Source organism: Hyperolius riggenbachi, chromosome 9, assembly GCF_040937935.1.
Source record: "Hyperolius riggenbachi isolate aHypRig1 chromosome 9, aHypRig1.pri, whole genome shotgun sequence".
NCBI lineage: Eukaryota > Metazoa > Chordata > Amphibia > Anura > Hyperoliidae > Hyperolius > Hyperolius riggenbachi.
Window position 1 is genome coordinate 279159333 of NC_090654.1, and position 17006 is coordinate 279176338.

The following is a 17006-nucleotide window of genomic DNA, read 5'->3' on the forward strand; positions in this document are numbered from 1 at the left end:
GGTAAATGGCCACAAGATGGCACTGTGCATTTCCTGAATGTGCATGTTCAGTGTTGTGCTGTTACTCTATTGTAGATTCTTATTTTTTTTAAATGCTGAATGTGATGGTGTTGCCTTCTTTCTTTGGACCCCACTTATTAGAGAGGTGACAGCTTTGTCCCAGTGGTACATGCCCCAGTGCTATACCTACCATACCCTCGATTTGCCACTGTGCAGTGCACCACAAAGCAAACTGCCACTATGTATATGATTGTCTGTATGTTCTCCCCATGCTTGCGAGGGTTTCCTCCTAGAACTCTGGTTTCATCCCACGTCCTAAAAACATATACATAAGTCAATTGGCTCCCCCCTAAATTAGACTATAATGTAGGGTGACCAGGCATCCTCTTTTGCCCGGACAGGTCCACTTTTTCCAACCTGTCTGGGGTGTCCTGGCGGGTTTTAGAAATGTCCGCGTAGTGAAGAGCCATTTGGGAGCCGAACGAGCCGGCTCTTTAAAGGGAGCCGAGCGACCAAGGCAGAAGAGCCGATGCTTTCTAAAGAGACTCAGTCTCGTGATGGGAATTCCGGCTCTTTAAGCATCGGCTCGGCCGCTCGGTTCCCAAAGAGCCGGCTCGTTCGGCTCCCAAAACGGCTCTTCATCACCGCTAACACAAATCAGATCAGCGGTGAGCAGGAGATGGGAACCAGCCAGACCTGCGCATAGCAGCCGTACTGTGGACTTTAAATGCTGGACCTGACCAATGATGTCACTTCCTGCATTTGAATTCACTGGTGTGCAGCTGGTGTGGCTGACTCCTATCTCCTGCTCACCACCAATCTGAGGTGTGTTTGCGGTGGCAGCTGCACTGCAGGGGAGAACGAGGGAGGTATATTTAGGCAGCCGCACGCAGCATGGGGGAAAGAGCACTTTGTGGGGAAATGTGCTGCCAATAAGATTGCATCATCTAGTACTTGCTCTTTTACTTTATTTAAAGAATACTGGCATAAATACAACGTTTCGGAGGACTAACCTCCTTTATCAAGTGCCACCAGTATCTACAAATACATGCTATTCATTACACTTTATATAGTACATGGTTTCAAAAATTAGCCAATCAGCTGTGCTGTCGCATTATAGCGACCAATCCCCTTCCGTCCGCCATGCGGACCTTATGGGGAACTTCTACTTACTATGCACAAACTGTTTGCTCCAATCACAGAGCAACAGTGACAGCGCGCTGTGTGCAGCCAGGGAGGCGGGGCCCGCTCAGCCGTCCGTAACGCCGACCAGTACGGGCGCTTGTCCCAGATGACATCATGTCAGGACACGCCCCTAAACAGGGGCGGACCTGACAGGGGACTGCGCTCCGTAAGGTGGACAAAAATCCGTAGGTGTAATGTGACACATGCAGGAAACCAGCCACCATTGGCTGACCCCCACACTGTCACCGTAAAGTAAAAGAGCAAGTACTAGATGGTGCCGGATTCTACCTTTTTACATTGAGACATAGGACTTTGGGCTATAGTCCTTTACTCCAGGCACATCAAAACGTCATCCTTACTGGAGTGCATACTACTTCTACTATTACTATGTGTTTTGTCAGCAAAGCAGGGAAAACACCTGCTAGAAACATTTAGCTGCGGATGGCAAAAAGTGCACGGCTGCACTGGCAGTTGAAGGCAATGGCCCTGCTCGGGAAACGCACGTCATTAGCGTTCGTTTGTGTTTTTTCACACGCTTTTAAATCGCACAGCGTTCAGCTTTTTTTTCTGCATGATGCGTGTTGCAAATACAATGTAAATTCCTGGAAATTGGAATACACTACGCGGGAACCCGGGAGTCGCAGGGAAAACACCCCTACAAGTATGTTCCATGCCTACGACATGAAGGGCAGTTTACTGTGGTAATGAAATTGCGCTCTCCGTAAACAGGTGAAACTAGAAAAATTAGAATATTGTGCAAAAGTCCATTTATTTCAGTCAATCAACTTAAAAGGCGGAGCTAATATATGAAATAACAAACAAACAAACACAGAACATTTATATCGCGCTTTTCTCCTGGCGGACTCAAAGCGCCAGAGCTGCAGCCACTAGGACGCGCTCTATAGGCAGTAGCAGTGTTAGGAAGACTTGCCTAAGGTCTCCTACTGAATAGGTGCTGGCTTACTGAACAGCCAGAGCCGAGATTCGAACCCAGGTCTCCTGTGTCAGAGGCAGAGCCCTTAACCATTACACCATCCAGCCACCATCCTGGAAATAGGAACCCCTTTGCAGGTATTTTGGGTGAATTAGCTCATTAGAGTCAGACACTTTCAGCCGAGAATATTGAACCTTTTCACAATATTCTAATGGGCTGAAATTTTGATTTTGGGGTTCTCATAAGCTGTAAGCCAAAATCATCAAAATGATAACCAATAAAGGCTTGAAATACCTTGCTTTGCATGCAATAAGTCCATACCTCCCAACTTTTTGAGATGAGAAAAAGGGACACTTAAGCCATGCCCCTGCCACACCCCTGATCACACCTCCACCACGCCCCTAGTCACACATGCCATAAAGATTTTATAAGAAAAATATGTTGTTTTATAATTCAAACCACACTGGTCCTTTCTATCCTAATTAATTTTCCTTCATAGTAACATTTTAAAATTAGTAATATATCAATTTAAAGGATGGGGATAAAGTTTAGAGTCAAACACATTTTTAGTAGAGAAATATATATATTTACATAGAAAGGGAGACAAAGTCCTGAAAGAGGGACAAATGAGGAGGAAAGAGGGACAGGGCTCCCAAAAGGGGACCGTCCCTCCGAAAGAGGGACAATTGGGAGCTATGTAAGTCTATTTCATATATTAGTTTCACCTTTTAAGTTGAATTACTGATATAAATGGACTATTGCACAATATTCTAGTTTCACCTATATTCAGGCTACAGGGCCAAATTTTCCATAAGGCACTGTAAGCATGTGCCTACAGGCGCATTATGTGGGAGAGGCAGCCCCTCCTCCTCAGATCACTGACCTCAGAAACTTACAGTCTAATTCCTGATTCGTTGCCTCATATCCCTAACCTCAGCCACTTACACCCTAATCCTTGTCTCATGTCACTAAGGGCCCGTTCACATCTAAAATCGCAAAACGCCCGTGATTACCGCCGGCGTTTTGCGGGAGTGATTTTCCCGCGATTAACACGGAAAAATCACTGGACACTGCGGCGGTTTTGGAGCGATCGCGATTAGTGTGCTTTGCATGCTAATCGCGAATCGACGGCAAACCGCTGCATGTAACACATTTGCAGTTAACGCTAACCGCAAACGTAGCAGTGAGAACACTGCCATGTGTTACATACTGTAGTGGGTTTTACAAAACCGCTAGCGGTTTGCCTTGAGCGGGAATCGCGCGTTGCCCACTTAAGTGAGAACGAGCTCTCAGGATGATATGAGACAGTGATTAGAGTGCAAGATTCTAAGGACAGTTAGTGACATGAAGAAGGGATAAGAGTTCAGAATATTTTTACTTGGGGGTGTGGCCTGTGTTCAGGGGGTGGAGTTTAGAGCACCAGAACGCATGTGTCTATGGGCTTCTGTAAATCCGGGCCCTTGCTGTGCGTGAAAGCGCACGACTTTCTCCCTGAAAAGTGATGCAGCCTGCGGAGGGATCCCGACACAAAGGTTTAGGATACGATGTAAGGGTGCATACACACATCAGACCATAGTCTTTGGAAAATGAAAGATCACAGACCAATTTTACCCCCTTCCATGTAGTATGAGAGCCACACCTACACAGTCTATTCTATGGAGCTGAACTCCCCATCAGACAGAAATCTTTGCAAGATGCTGCACACACAGATGCTGTACAAACACAAAAGATCAGTATCTGCACAAGATCTGTTCCTGCCAAAGATCTGTTCCTGCAAATTGCATTCATAGTCTATGAGATCTGCAGATCATCATACACACCTTGTTTAACAGACATTCATCTGCAGATCAGATCCACCAAGATGGATCTTCAGATCTGCAGATGATTGTCTGTTAAAAAAGGTGTGTATGAGCCGTTCAGTAGGTCAGGCATTGAGTAATTTGCTGTGTGTCAGCTCTCCGGGCCCCCAGAGAGCGTAATGTTGGCTTTCCGCCAATCGGGGGTCTGACTCATCATCGCTGTCAACTGAGCAAAACACGAGAGCTCTGCAATCGTTACGTAAGATGGAAAACGATCGTAGCTAAACTCCAGCCCCTACAGGGGAGCAGAAATGGGACAAGGCAAGTCGTTTGGGCGCCGTGTTAATTGCGTTGATAGCTGCACTCTGTGTATAATTTGGGCATTGGGCATAGCCGGAGTTGGATCACCCACGAGGCAAGCTAGGCAGGTGCTAAGCGACAGCTATTACGCCCTAGGCTACTGCCTAGCTTACCTTGTGGGTGATTCGGCTCTGAGCTTTGGACACTTTTGCTATAAAATAGCAGAATTATTTTCTTTTCCAGTCAGAGTAAGTAAATAATCCCATTGTGTGATTTATACAGAGGTCTTTGATTTGTTTCTTTCACAGAGAGCCAAACCCCATCGAGGACATGATCCAGAATGGCGATGAGGCGGGACTCTCCGATCTGATCAAGTCTGGGAAGCGGCTGTGCGAGCCCAACAAGGATGGCTGGCTTCCCTTACACGAGGCGGCGTACTACGGCTCCCTGCGGTGTCTGAAGATCTTACTAAAAGGTTTGCACCCATTCCATGGAGGTAGATAGACAACGGAGGCTGAATGTTTAGAGCAGGAATGTTGGCAAGTTTCCAGTAGAGGGCAGCAGATTTTCCACAGATGTGGTCATGAGATCAGGCAAAACTGCTCAGCAGATTGACTCACATAGGAGTTAAATAACCCACCCACCCACCCAGCAACAGCATGCTCATACAGGTTAAGAAGGCCATGTTGGGTTTTCTTACTCAATCTAACATGCTCTGCAAGGGGAGAGCCATGGCTGCAACAGGACACTCATTAAGTATTTATTTGTAAAAAAATAAATAAATAAAAAATACTGCAAATAATTATTAAAATACTGTACCTAGAATGTTAAGATCGATGTGTAACCTGTCGGAGGCTCTAATTTTGTTTAATGCATACGACAGTAATCATTATTATTATTTATTAATTAGTGCAATATCTATCTATCTGTCTGTCTGTCTGTCTGTCTGTCTGTCTCTGTCTGTCTGTCTGTCTATCTATCTAGCTACACACAGACAGTCTCCTACGTACAATTGACTCTCTGAAACAAAGTTGTCTTCATGTATAAACTATACAATACTGTTTTTTTTATTTATTACATATTTTTGTTAAGTGTTACAATATTGTACGAACTGTTACAAGTAGTTTAACCCTTTAGCAGACAAATATATTTAGAGCCTTCCGAGTGCTCCAGGCCAAATTATTTTATCACATTTTTTTTATTTCTTATTTGTCCCATTTCCCTGCCTCTAATTAGTACTGCTGTAATGTGTATTTATGGCCACTTGTCACTAGGGGGCAGTGTGAGACAATAACAGAGGACTTTTGCTTTCAGTTTCTATATTTTCTGCTAGCTGAGGGAGATCAAAGCTTTTAAAGAATTTACAGCACAATGAGTTCTGCTGACTGAGGCCAAAAGCAGTGCATTCATCTTAAGGCTCATACACACATTAGACCATAGTCTTTGGAAAATGAAAGATCACAGACCAATCTTACCACCCTTCATGTAGTATGAGAGCCATACTCTACACCAGCCTTTTCTATGGAGCTGAACTCCACATCAGAAAGAAATCTTTGCAAGATGCTGCACACAAAGATGCTGTACACATTCAAAAGATCAGTATCTGCAAAAGATCTGTTCCTGCCAAAGATCCGTTCCTGCAAATTGCATTCATAGTCTATGAGATCTGCAGATCATCATACACACCTTCTTTAACTGACATTCATCTGCAGATCAGATCCACCAGGATGGATTTTCAGATCTGCAGATGATTGTCTGATGTGCAGATGAATGTCAGTTAAATCATGTGTGTATGATGATCTGCAGATCTCATAGACTATCATTGCAATTTGCAGGAACAGATCTTTGGCAGGAACAGATCTTTTGCAGATACTGATCTTTTGTGTCTGTACAGCATCTGTGTGTGCAGCATCTTGCAAAGATTTTTTTCTGATGTTGAGTTCAGCTCCATAGAAAATACTGTGAAGGTATGGCTCTCATACTACATGAAGGGTGGTAAGATTGGTCTGTGATCTTTCATTTTCCAAAGACTATAGTCTGATGTGTGTATGAGCCTTTAGAGATAGCTCTATTGAAGATGCTAATGGGTTGAAGGGAACCTGAGGTGAGAGTGATATGGAGGCTGACATATTTGTTTCCTTTTAAACAATACCAATTGCCTGGTAGCCCTTCTGATCCTGTGTCTCTAATACTTTTCTCCATACACCCTGAACAAGCATATGCAGATCAGGTACTCTGACTCAGCAGACAGCAGGTTTTACTGTTTTATTTTGCTTCATATGCCAGAAGATCAACAGGACTGCCAGGCCACTGGCATGGTTTACAAGGAAATAAATATGGCAGCCCCCATATCCCTCACATCTCGAGTTCCCTTTAAAACACTTTAAAAGTACATTGAAAACAACCGGAAAAAAAGGTTATACTACAGGTGTTCCCCGACTTAAGAACGCCCGACTTACAAACGATCTGCCGATACGAATGGCATGGATTCTGTTTCCATGGGAACAAGTCAAACTAAATTTGTTTCAAATTGGACGTGTAGTTTTTGAGAAAATCGATTTTTAAAAATTCAAATGAAAAAAAGGCTTTTAAACTTGTATAAGTAGGTACAGAGGGCAGAGGTGACACAGAGGGGGACACTGGAGGCACAGGGAGGCATAGGGGAGGTACAGGGGACAGAGGTGACACAGAGGGGGACACTGGAGGCACAGGGGGGCACAGAGGAGGTACAGAGGGCAGAGGTGACACAGAGGGGGACACTGGAGGCACAAGGAGGCACAGGGGAGGTACAGGGGACAGAGGTGACACAGAGGGGGACACTGGAGGCACAGGGAGGCACAGGGGAGGTACAGGGGACAGAGGTGACACAGAGGGGGACACTGGAGGCACAGGGGGGCACAGAGGAGGTACAGAGGGCAGAGGTGACACAGAGGGGGACACTGGAGGCACAGGGGGGCACAGATGAGGTACAGAGGGCAGAGGTGACACAGAAGGGGACACTGGAGGCACAGGAGGGCACAGAGGAGGTACAGAGGGCAGAGGTGACACAGAGGGGGACACTGGAGACACAGGGGGGCACAGAGGAGGTACAGAGGGCAGAGGTGACACAGAGGGGGACACTGGAGGCACAGGGGGGTACAGAGGAGGTACAGAGGGCAGAGGTGACACAGAGGGGGACACTGGAGACACAGGGGGGCACAGAGGAGGTACAGAGGGCAGAGGTGACACAGAGGGGGACACTGGAGGCACAGGGGGGTACAGAGGAGGTACAGAGGGCAGAGGTGACACAGAGGGGGACACTGAAGACACAGGGGGGCACAGAGGAGGTACAGAGGGCAGAGGTGACACAGAGGGGGACACTGGAGGCACAGGGGGCACAGAGGAGGTACAGAGGGCAGAGGTGACACAGAGGGGGACACTGGAGACACAGGGGGGCACAGAGGAGGTACAGAGGGCAGAGGTGACACAGAGGGGGACACTGAAAGCACAGGGAGGCACAGAGGAGGTACAGAGGGCAGAGGTGACACAGAGGGGGACACTGGAGACACAGGGGGGCACAGAGGAGGTACAGAGGGCAGAGGTGACACAGAAGGGGACACTGGAGGCACAGGGGGGCACAGAGGAGGTACAGAGGGCAGAGGTGACACAGAGGGGGACACTGGAGGCACAGGGGGGCACAGAGGAGGTACAGAGGGCAGAGGTGACACAGAGGGGGACACTGGGGGCGGGCACAGAGGAGGTACAGGGGACAGAGGTGACACAGAGGGGGACACTGGAGGCACAGGGGGGCACAGAGGAGGTACAGGGGACAGAGGTGACACAGAGGGGGACACTGGAGGCACAGGGAGGCACAGGGGAGGTACAGGGGACAGAGGTGACACAGAGGGGGACACTGGAGGCACAGGGAGGCACAGGGGAGGTACAGGGGACAGAGGTGACACAGAGGGGGACACTGGAGGCACAGGGGGGCACAGAGGAAGTACAGGGGACAGAGATGGCACAATGGTCCAACTTAAGAACAGATCTAGGTTAAGAACGAACCTACAGTCCCTATCTCATTCGTTAACCGGGGACTACCTGTATATGTCAAAATCCCAAATCCACAGTTGGCCGAAAGTAAATCAGTTATCCATGTTTCAGCATGTTTTACACAGAGCTCGACTTACACAATCAACTTATAAACAATGTCCTGGAAAGGTACCTGTTTGTAAGTAGGGGACTGTTTGTAAGTAGAGGAGAAAAGGATTGAGGTGAAATGGGGGCCCAGGCAAGATGGCAGTTTTTGCCCACAGCTGATGGTCAACTGGCTTTTTTTGTAAGATTTGTTGGGAGCTAGCATCCACCAGGCCCTTAGACTCTCTCCAGACCCTAGGCAACTGCCTAGGTTTGCCTTGTCCATGATCTGGCTCTGAGAGGACCGCCTGTCTGTGTATATGTATCTCATAAACTGTAACATTTTCTAAAGCCTGCTTCTCTTCTCTGTTCTCAGCGTATCCCATGACCATCGACCAGCGCACTCTGCAGGAGGAGACCTCCCTTTACTTTGCCACAGTGAGGGGACACTTGGATTGCCTCTGCTACCTGCTGCAGAACGGGGCGGAGCCTGACATCGTGAACAAGGCGAGGGAGACGCCGCTGTATAAAGGTAACGTTTCCGAATAATTTATCTGTACTCCTACACGAAATTTTTCTAAAAATTGTTCAGCTGAAGCCTGATATTAACCACTTTTTGGAGCGGCGACAGTATATCTATACCTTTTAAGACTTCATCTTAGCTCCAGGGGCGTAGAGATACTCACCACACGCAGTCCCGCGCGTTCTCTTTGCCGCCCTTTAGTACATTGTTCAGTCAATGGGAACATGTGTTCCCAAAGCCGATCACAGTGCCTGTAATCAAAGATCACTAGCATCAGTGTGACACAGCACCATGCATGTCCGGCAATGACAAAGCGAAAGTAAAAACACACACAACACATCCTGTGTACTGTGCACAGTGCAAAGGAATAAAGAGGGGGGGGGGGGGGGGAGGGGGGGCATCTAGTGGCCAGAAAGTAAAAAGACATGTACATAGATTAAATAAAATAAATAAATTCCCTATTAATTAACCCCTCTCCCATAGTTACCAAAATAAAAAAAAGTGACATTTAAAAAAAATAAAATACATAAATAGATACCTTAGGGACTCAACTCTTTTAATATGTATGTCACAAGGGTATATTACTGTTATTTTTACAAATAAGAGCTTGTAATTAGTGATATAATGTAAACGAACAACAAAACTGAAAAAATACACCTTTATTTCCAAATAAAATATTGTCCCCATACATTGTATTGGGGACATAATTTATCCACAGTAGCACATTTTATTTTGAAATTATAATGGCTGAAAACTGAAAACTAATTATTTTTTCCCCCAACTTTTTCTTCTTATCAGAAAGCCTAATTAGTGGCAAAAAAAGATAAGATATAGATCATTGTGGTGTGATAAATAGTGATAAAGTTATTGGCGAATGAATGGGAGGAGAACTGAAAGGTGAAAATTGCTCTGGTCCATAAGGTTAACACCACCTGTAGTGCTCAATAACAGTACAATGCTTTTCTCAGATGAGATCATTCAATCAGATTTTTAAGATGGAGTTGTATAGAAAACTATGCAGCATGTAAAGAAAATCATTGTGAAAGAATTCTATGGTCGATTTGAATACATAATTTTGTAGAAAGATTGGCTTGTTGTATTTTGAGAGTCAGCTCACGTGCCGCCCTTTCTCTCCCCGCAGCCTGCGAGCGGAAGAACCCTGACGCGGTGCGTCTGCTGGTGGAATACCGGGCCGACGTCAATCACAGATGTAACCAGGGCTGGACGGCGCTTCATGAAGCTGTGGCCAGGAACGACTTGGACATCATCGAAATCCTGATCAAAGGAGGGGCGAAGGTGGAAGCCAAGAACTGCTACGGCATCACTCCGCTGTTTGTGGCGGCGCAGAGCGGACAGCTAGAAGCGCTGCGGTACATCGCCAAATGCGGTAAGTGACGGTTTTCACACGTTGGATGTAATATGGGGGATTCATTTGCTTATCTGCAGACCAGGATCATCCCCCAGGTAACCTAGGCAGGTGCCTGGGGCCCAGTAGGTTTTAAGGGGCCCACCCGCCATCTTCTCTGACCTCTCTCCACTTCACCTTACCAAACGGACCACAATGAGTCACCAGATTTACTACCTTGCCTAGGGACCCTTTACATCTATATTCCATGTCTGCTTATCGGATTGAGAAAAAAGAGGCAGTGCTACAAAATTGTTCTCATCCCCTTTTCATGTATACATATGTGGATTTCACACTACACACATTGAAAAGTTGCATCGCAAGCTAGAATGCATGCAGCGAAGCATACAGTATATTGAAATTATGCTTCACTGCCACTGTAAATGCGCATGTTGTCTGGTAAACCACAACATGCGCTGCTCCCGGACAGAACCTGCTACACTGCAGCCAATGTGAAAGTACCGTAGAAATATAAGTGCATTGAGATGCGATTATATTGTCTGTTGCAATGGACACAGTGTGAAGGGACCCTAACGGCTGTTTCATACCAAAAATCAATACAAAATTGCAATTGTGATCAAACCGCTACATGCAGTGCTATAGAGCTCGCTATGCGATCACAAATGCTGCAACGTGAATTCTCCCATAAGAAGGCATTGTGCTAGCCATTTACCAATCGCAGCACTATCGTCCCAGGATCACCGTTGATGGGAAACGGCTCTCAGTGGACATTAAAAAGGAACTTTAACTTAGGATGTAAAGCGGATCCGAGTTGAAAAACTAACTATAACAAGTTACTTGTCTATATATCTTATCTAAAGTTTAGATAGTTTACAGAGCAAATCTAGCTGCAAACAGCTTTAATAGAATATGATTATTTCTTCCTGTGATACAATGACAGCAGCCATGTTGTTTGTAAACATTACACAGAGGCAGGCTTATCTGTATCTTGTGGAAAAAAAACGAATCCCCCCACCTCCCCCCTCCTCCTCTCTGCCTCTGAAATCTCTGGCTAGCATTACCTCCCCCTCCGCCTGCCCAGACTGAGCTCCAATGAGCCCTTGCTACTGTCTGAAAGTGCCTTGGCTCTCTGAAAACCTGTGGGTGTGGCTTGTTTAGTTTATAGGGAATTAGAGTATTAAAACAAAAAACAAAACGTATTTGGCTTGAGGAATGCCCTATAAACAATAGGAAAGGAACCCAATTATGCAATGAGTAAAAGTTCATCTCGGATCCACTTTAACTTCATCCCAATCAGTAGCTGATACTCCCTTTCCCACGAGAAATCTTTTCCTTTTCTTGAATAGATCATCAGAGGGTATGGCCAATATTGTCACAAAGAAGAAGCAAAGGTGATTGGCACTAGATGCTCAGGCAGGCAGACAAAGGGGGTAGCAGGTGTATATGATCATGCCTCCGGACCAACCAGACAATAGATATTTGTGAAAAGTAGAAAGAGTCTGGGCACCAATCAAGGATAATGCACAATCACACCTTTAAAGAGACTCTGTAACAAAATTTTCAGCCTTATTTATTGTATCCTATAAGTTCCTATACCGGTTCTAATGTGATCTGGATTACTGCAGCCTTTTCTAGTTGCACTGTCTCTGTAATATATCGAATCTTCTTTTCTTTGTCAAGCCTTGTTGAGCCAGGGAGGAATGTGCTGCCTCTGCTGTGATAGGGAGAAGTTATGCACGCCCCCTGCAGGCTCTAAGGGATTTGTTTACTACTCACAGACAGAGCTCTCTGAGGGAGAAGGAAGCTGCCTGTCTCATGCTGAGAACTGTGAGAATCCCAAACTGGAGTGCAGATAATTCTCTATGTAATAAAAACTTGTAGTATACTGTAACATGAGATATATACAAACATCACTTCCTGGTTAGCGGCCATGTTTTTTGTTTGTAAACACTGCCTAAAACTGGCGATTAAAAGCCAGGATCGCGGCAGGGAGCTGCGGAAATGGCAAAGAGGGGCCCAGGAGAACATCATGAATAGAATGGTATGCTTTTTATTGTAAGAATTTGAGAGCACAGATTCTCTTTAATTCATCCCCAAAACTCCCGACAAGTAGTGAAGTGGAGGCCTGTCTGCCGTTTCGCAGGATTAACCTGCTTCTTCAGAGGCAACAATTACACGATGGCTGATATTGTGGTGAAACCCCTCCCAGTGTGATGTCATGACCATGGTGCTGACAGTTTGCTTTCTGTAAACCTCATTGCATTGTGGGAAATAACGGCTTTTTCTAATTGCAAAGCAAGCAGTATCTTCCTCTATGCATAGAACTCTCAGCAACAAACATTCCGGAGAGATCACCTGACAGGACTAAAGATGTCGCCACCAGTTATACATTTCAGAATGTTAATCAGGGAGAGGAAAGATTTTACACTGGGCAAACACTGACTAAATACTCTATAAATGAATATTGTAAACCATAAACAATGTTATTAATTATGTTATTTTCACTACAGTTCAGTATCTGCTTGCATCAGTGCATTTGTGCACAAGTGTGTGTCCACTTAGGCCTGGTGCACACCAAAAACCGCTAGCAGATCCGCAAAATGCTAGCAGATTTTGAAACGCTTTTTCTTCTTTTTCTGTAGCGTTTCAGCTAGCGTTTTGCGGTTTTGTGAAGCGTTTTTGGTGTAGTAGATTTCATGTATTGTTACAGTAAAGCTGTTACTGAACAGCTACTGTAACAAAAAACGCTGGCAAAACCGCTCTAAAGTGCCGTTTTTCAGAGCGGTTTGCGTTTTTCCTATACTTAACATTGAGGCAGAAACGCATCCGCAATCCAAAATCTGCAGCAGCCCGGGAGTATGCGTTTCTGCAAAACGCCTCCCGCTCTGGTGTGCACCAGCCCATTGAAATACATTACCCTAGCAGATCCGCACCCGCAAGCGGATCGCAAACCGCAGCAGAACCGCTCTGGTGTGCACTAGGCCTTAGGGCTTTCTTCTCCTGCCTGCAATGTTTGCAAAGCACAAGGACACAAGCTTTTTAAAGGTGCGTACACACATGCGACTATAGTCGTTTGAAACGATCGTTCCCCGATCATTTCAAACGACAATCGTTTGAAAAAAAGCAGCCAACGACCATGAAGTCTAACGACGGACGAGGTAGATCGTTCAAAACGAATGATCTAGCTTGGCGTATTTTTCCCAACGACGATCGTTTGCAAAAGTAGTACAACGTTGGAAACGATCGTTCGTACTAGGCTTGACATGCGCATTTCACTATTTCTCCATGGAACTTTTCATTTTTATGCGCAAGCGCAATCGTTGCTTTATTTGTTGTAACGTTCGTTTTAACGATCAGATCGTTACACACCTTTTACAACTAAATTTACTTAAGTCGTTCTTTCTTCAATTAAAAGTTTGTTCGTTGTTCATAACGAACGATCGTTGTCGCATGTGTGTACGTAGCATTAGACCTCTTGCACACTTCCTGCAATTCCGATTATTATTTTTTTTTTTTATATACGATACGATTTTTGATTTTGATTAAACAAAGTACTGCATGCTGCTACGTTTTTTAATCCAAATCAAAAATCGTATTGTATAAAAAATCGTAATCGCATGTAGTGTGCAAGAGGACTAATGGAAACTGCGCATGTAAATTTAGATATGTGTGATGCGATTGCTATGCGATTTTTCTCCAATCTCATGCGTCGCTTCTGCTGCATTTTACACGCATTTGAGCAGAAAGTACAGGAGCCCAAGAAAGTCGCCTAGCAATCGCGGAGCTAATTGATTATCGTGCGGTCGGGTAATTTACTTTTTTAATGCATTTTTTATTCTCTTCTGCCGCAATTGCAACACGGCACCTGTCAGATCGCAGCATAATCGTGTTGGCAGTGAGTGTAGGAGGTCTGCGTAAAATCGCGATCGCAGTGAGATTACTATTCCTAATGGAAAAAACTGCCCTTACTGATCTGCGATCTTTTCTCGTTTCAGGAGCCGACATTAACACCCAAGCCAACGACAACGCCTCGGCCCTGTTTGAAGCCAGTAAGAACGGACACGACCACATAGTGGAGTTCCTGCTGTCGCAAGGCGCCGACGCCAATCGTCCCAACAAAGACGGACTGCTGCCCATCCACATCGCCTCCAAAAAGAGGGATAACGATGAGTGAGTGCCTGACATTTCTGCGCAGCCCTCTCCATGACCGCAGCCCCCTCCGTGGCCCCCCCTCCCCCGCACACTCCATATTCTCAGCACTCAGGGGAAGCAGATTAGGCTGACAGATCTTGAAAATCCTGCAAATCATGAGTAATGTATCTGGCACTGGAAATACTAACAGCAGCACCCCCAACCCCCCCCCCGAGCTGGGGGTCTTATGTCAGCGCTCAGGAATCCCATCTACTTCTGAATGTCAGTCTCTATCTCTGCCAGCCCAGGGTAACCTGCGTGCGGACCTCCCGCTGCTGTGGAAGTAGAAGTCTCTCTGAGGATGCTGAGACTTGTAGTCCCTCAAAAGATGGTGGCCTGCGTGTAGCTTAAAGGGACTCAGAGCTGAGCAAAATGATAAAGATTTATACATTCCTGGGGCTTCCTCCAACCCCCTCCGCTCCGATCGTGGAGCAGTCGAAGCGGATGGGGCTGGAGAAGCCCCAGGTATGTATAAATCTTTTTCATTTTGTCAGCTCTGGCACACTTTAAAGTGGCACTCCAGCCAGAGATGTTTATTTTAGTGTTAAAGGGAACCCGAGGTGAGAGGGATATGGAGGCTGCCATATTTATTTCCTTTTAAGCAATACCAGTTTCCTGGTCACAGATGTGACTCCTGATGGGGGGAGGGTGTCACCATTACTGAGAGCTAATAAGTATCTGGCCGGTGCACAAGACCAGCAGCAGACAGGCGGTGAATGCACTGCCTGTCAGCTGCTTGTTTGAAAGAGCCCTAACTGCGATACCACATTTCTTAAAACAGGAATCTTAAGCCTAGTACACACTAGCAATTTTGATAGGCCAATCATTGGTCAATTTTACCACCTCCATGTGGTATGACCATTTACCTATATAATCTGCATAGACTTGAAAATCTGTTTGGCCCTCATTCTACATGGAGGCGGTAAAATTGACCAATCATTGGCCAATTAAAATTGCTAGTGTGTACTAGGCTTTAAGGTGCATACACACATCAGACTATAGTCTTTGGAAAATGAAAGATCACAGACCAATCTTACCACCCTTCATGTAGTATGAGAGCCATACTCTACACAGTCTATTCTATGGAGCTGAACTCCCCATCAGAAAAAAATCTTTGCAAGATGCTGCACACACAGATGCTGTACAGACACAAAAGATCAGTATCTGCAAAAAAATCTGTTCCTGCCAAAAATCCATTCCTGCAAATTGCAATGATAGTCTATGAGATCTGCAGATCATCATACACACATGATTTAACTGACATTCATCTGCAGATCAGATCCACCAGGATGGATTTTCAGATCTGCGGATGATTGCTTGATCTGCAGATGAATGTCAGTTAAATCATGTGTGTATGATGATCTGCAGATCTCATAGACTATCATTGCAATTTGCAGGACTGGATTTTTGGCAGGAACAGATCTTTTGCAGATACTGATCTTTTGTGTCTGTACAGCATCTGTGCATGCAGCATCTTGCAAAGATTTTTTTCTGATGTGGAGTTCAGCTCCCCCCCCCCCCCCCCCAGATCACCCCCCAGATGTTTATTTTTATATAAATATTTATATCTTTATTTTTTATTAAATTTTGCTGTTTTTTAAATTATTTTCATTCCCCTCCCTCCCCCCGTCTGCCTATCACTGCCGATCGCTCCTGTGTCCCCCAGGGAGACAGCCGTGTCACATGGCTGTCCCCAGTACAGCGCTGCTGTAGATCGCAGTGCTGTCCTAACTAAATAGTTTCACCGTCTAACAGTCTCCGAGCGGCGAGCTCCGCTGGGAGACTGAAGGCAGAGCAGAGCTCTGCCTTCCAAGTGGAGATGCGCGCGCAATCTCCTGCAAAACCAAGCCCCAGGACTTGACGCCAATTGGCGTTGGGCGGTCCTGGGGCTGCCGCCGTGGTCATTTCTGTTGGCGTGACGTGGTCGTTATGTAGTTAAACATCACATACCTCAGACTCTGGCCAGATAGGGAGACATCGTAAATCCAGAGTTCACACTTAACTTACATACACTATTTGCTATAAGCACATGAAATACAACGAATTGTGGCATTAAAAAAAGCATCTTACCAGCACACAAAATAAAAATTGAAAAGAATTGTGGCATTTAAACCCATCGTACTAGCCCAAAAAGTTAGAATCCTTGGTTAAACCTTCATATACAATTTTGAACCAATGTGTAAAATGTTGTCTCTTTTGTTAGTGTTTCTTTATGAGATTTGAAGCCACCCATTAATACAGTGACGAGAAGACCGCTTAAACTGTGTCCACGTGAACAGAAGTGTGCGGGCAATGGAACATCAGCATATTTATTTTTGTTGTTGTTTTTTCTTTGCTGTTAATAGTGAACCTGTGTTTTATACGCTCATGTAGAGTTTGTCCTGTTTCTCCCACATAAATTCCTTTGGGGCATTTTGCACACATGATCAGATATACCAGATTACACAGGAACAAAGTCAGAAGAAGTTTTTTTTTTATCCAAAAGCTTACTTTCTGTTTTCCTCTAAGTTAGCCAATAAATGGTATCATCCTGATTCAAAGCTTTTAGTGATGGCTAACACGGTACAACACCCTAGCCTAGTGTTTGCAGATGAC

The 17006-nt window shown here is 45.4% G+C and overlaps 1 protein-coding gene across 1 annotated transcript in view; it reads left to right on the plus strand.

Annotated features, from left to right (window-relative positions):
* Nucleotides 1-17006, plus strand: part of ASB2 (ankyrin repeat and SOCS box containing 2) — a 61136-nt gene that overhangs the window by 35822 nt on the left and 8308 nt on the right. The window contains exons 4-7 of the mRNA XM_068252319.1: nucleotides 4527-4693; nucleotides 8708-8863; nucleotides 9996-10241; nucleotides 14216-14390. Of these exons, the coding sequence (XP_068108420.1) occupies nucleotides 4527-4693; nucleotides 8708-8863; nucleotides 9996-10241; nucleotides 14216-14390 (744 nt within the window). The remainder of the gene's footprint in view (nucleotides 1-4526; nucleotides 4694-8707; nucleotides 8864-9995; nucleotides 10242-14215; nucleotides 14391-17006) is intronic.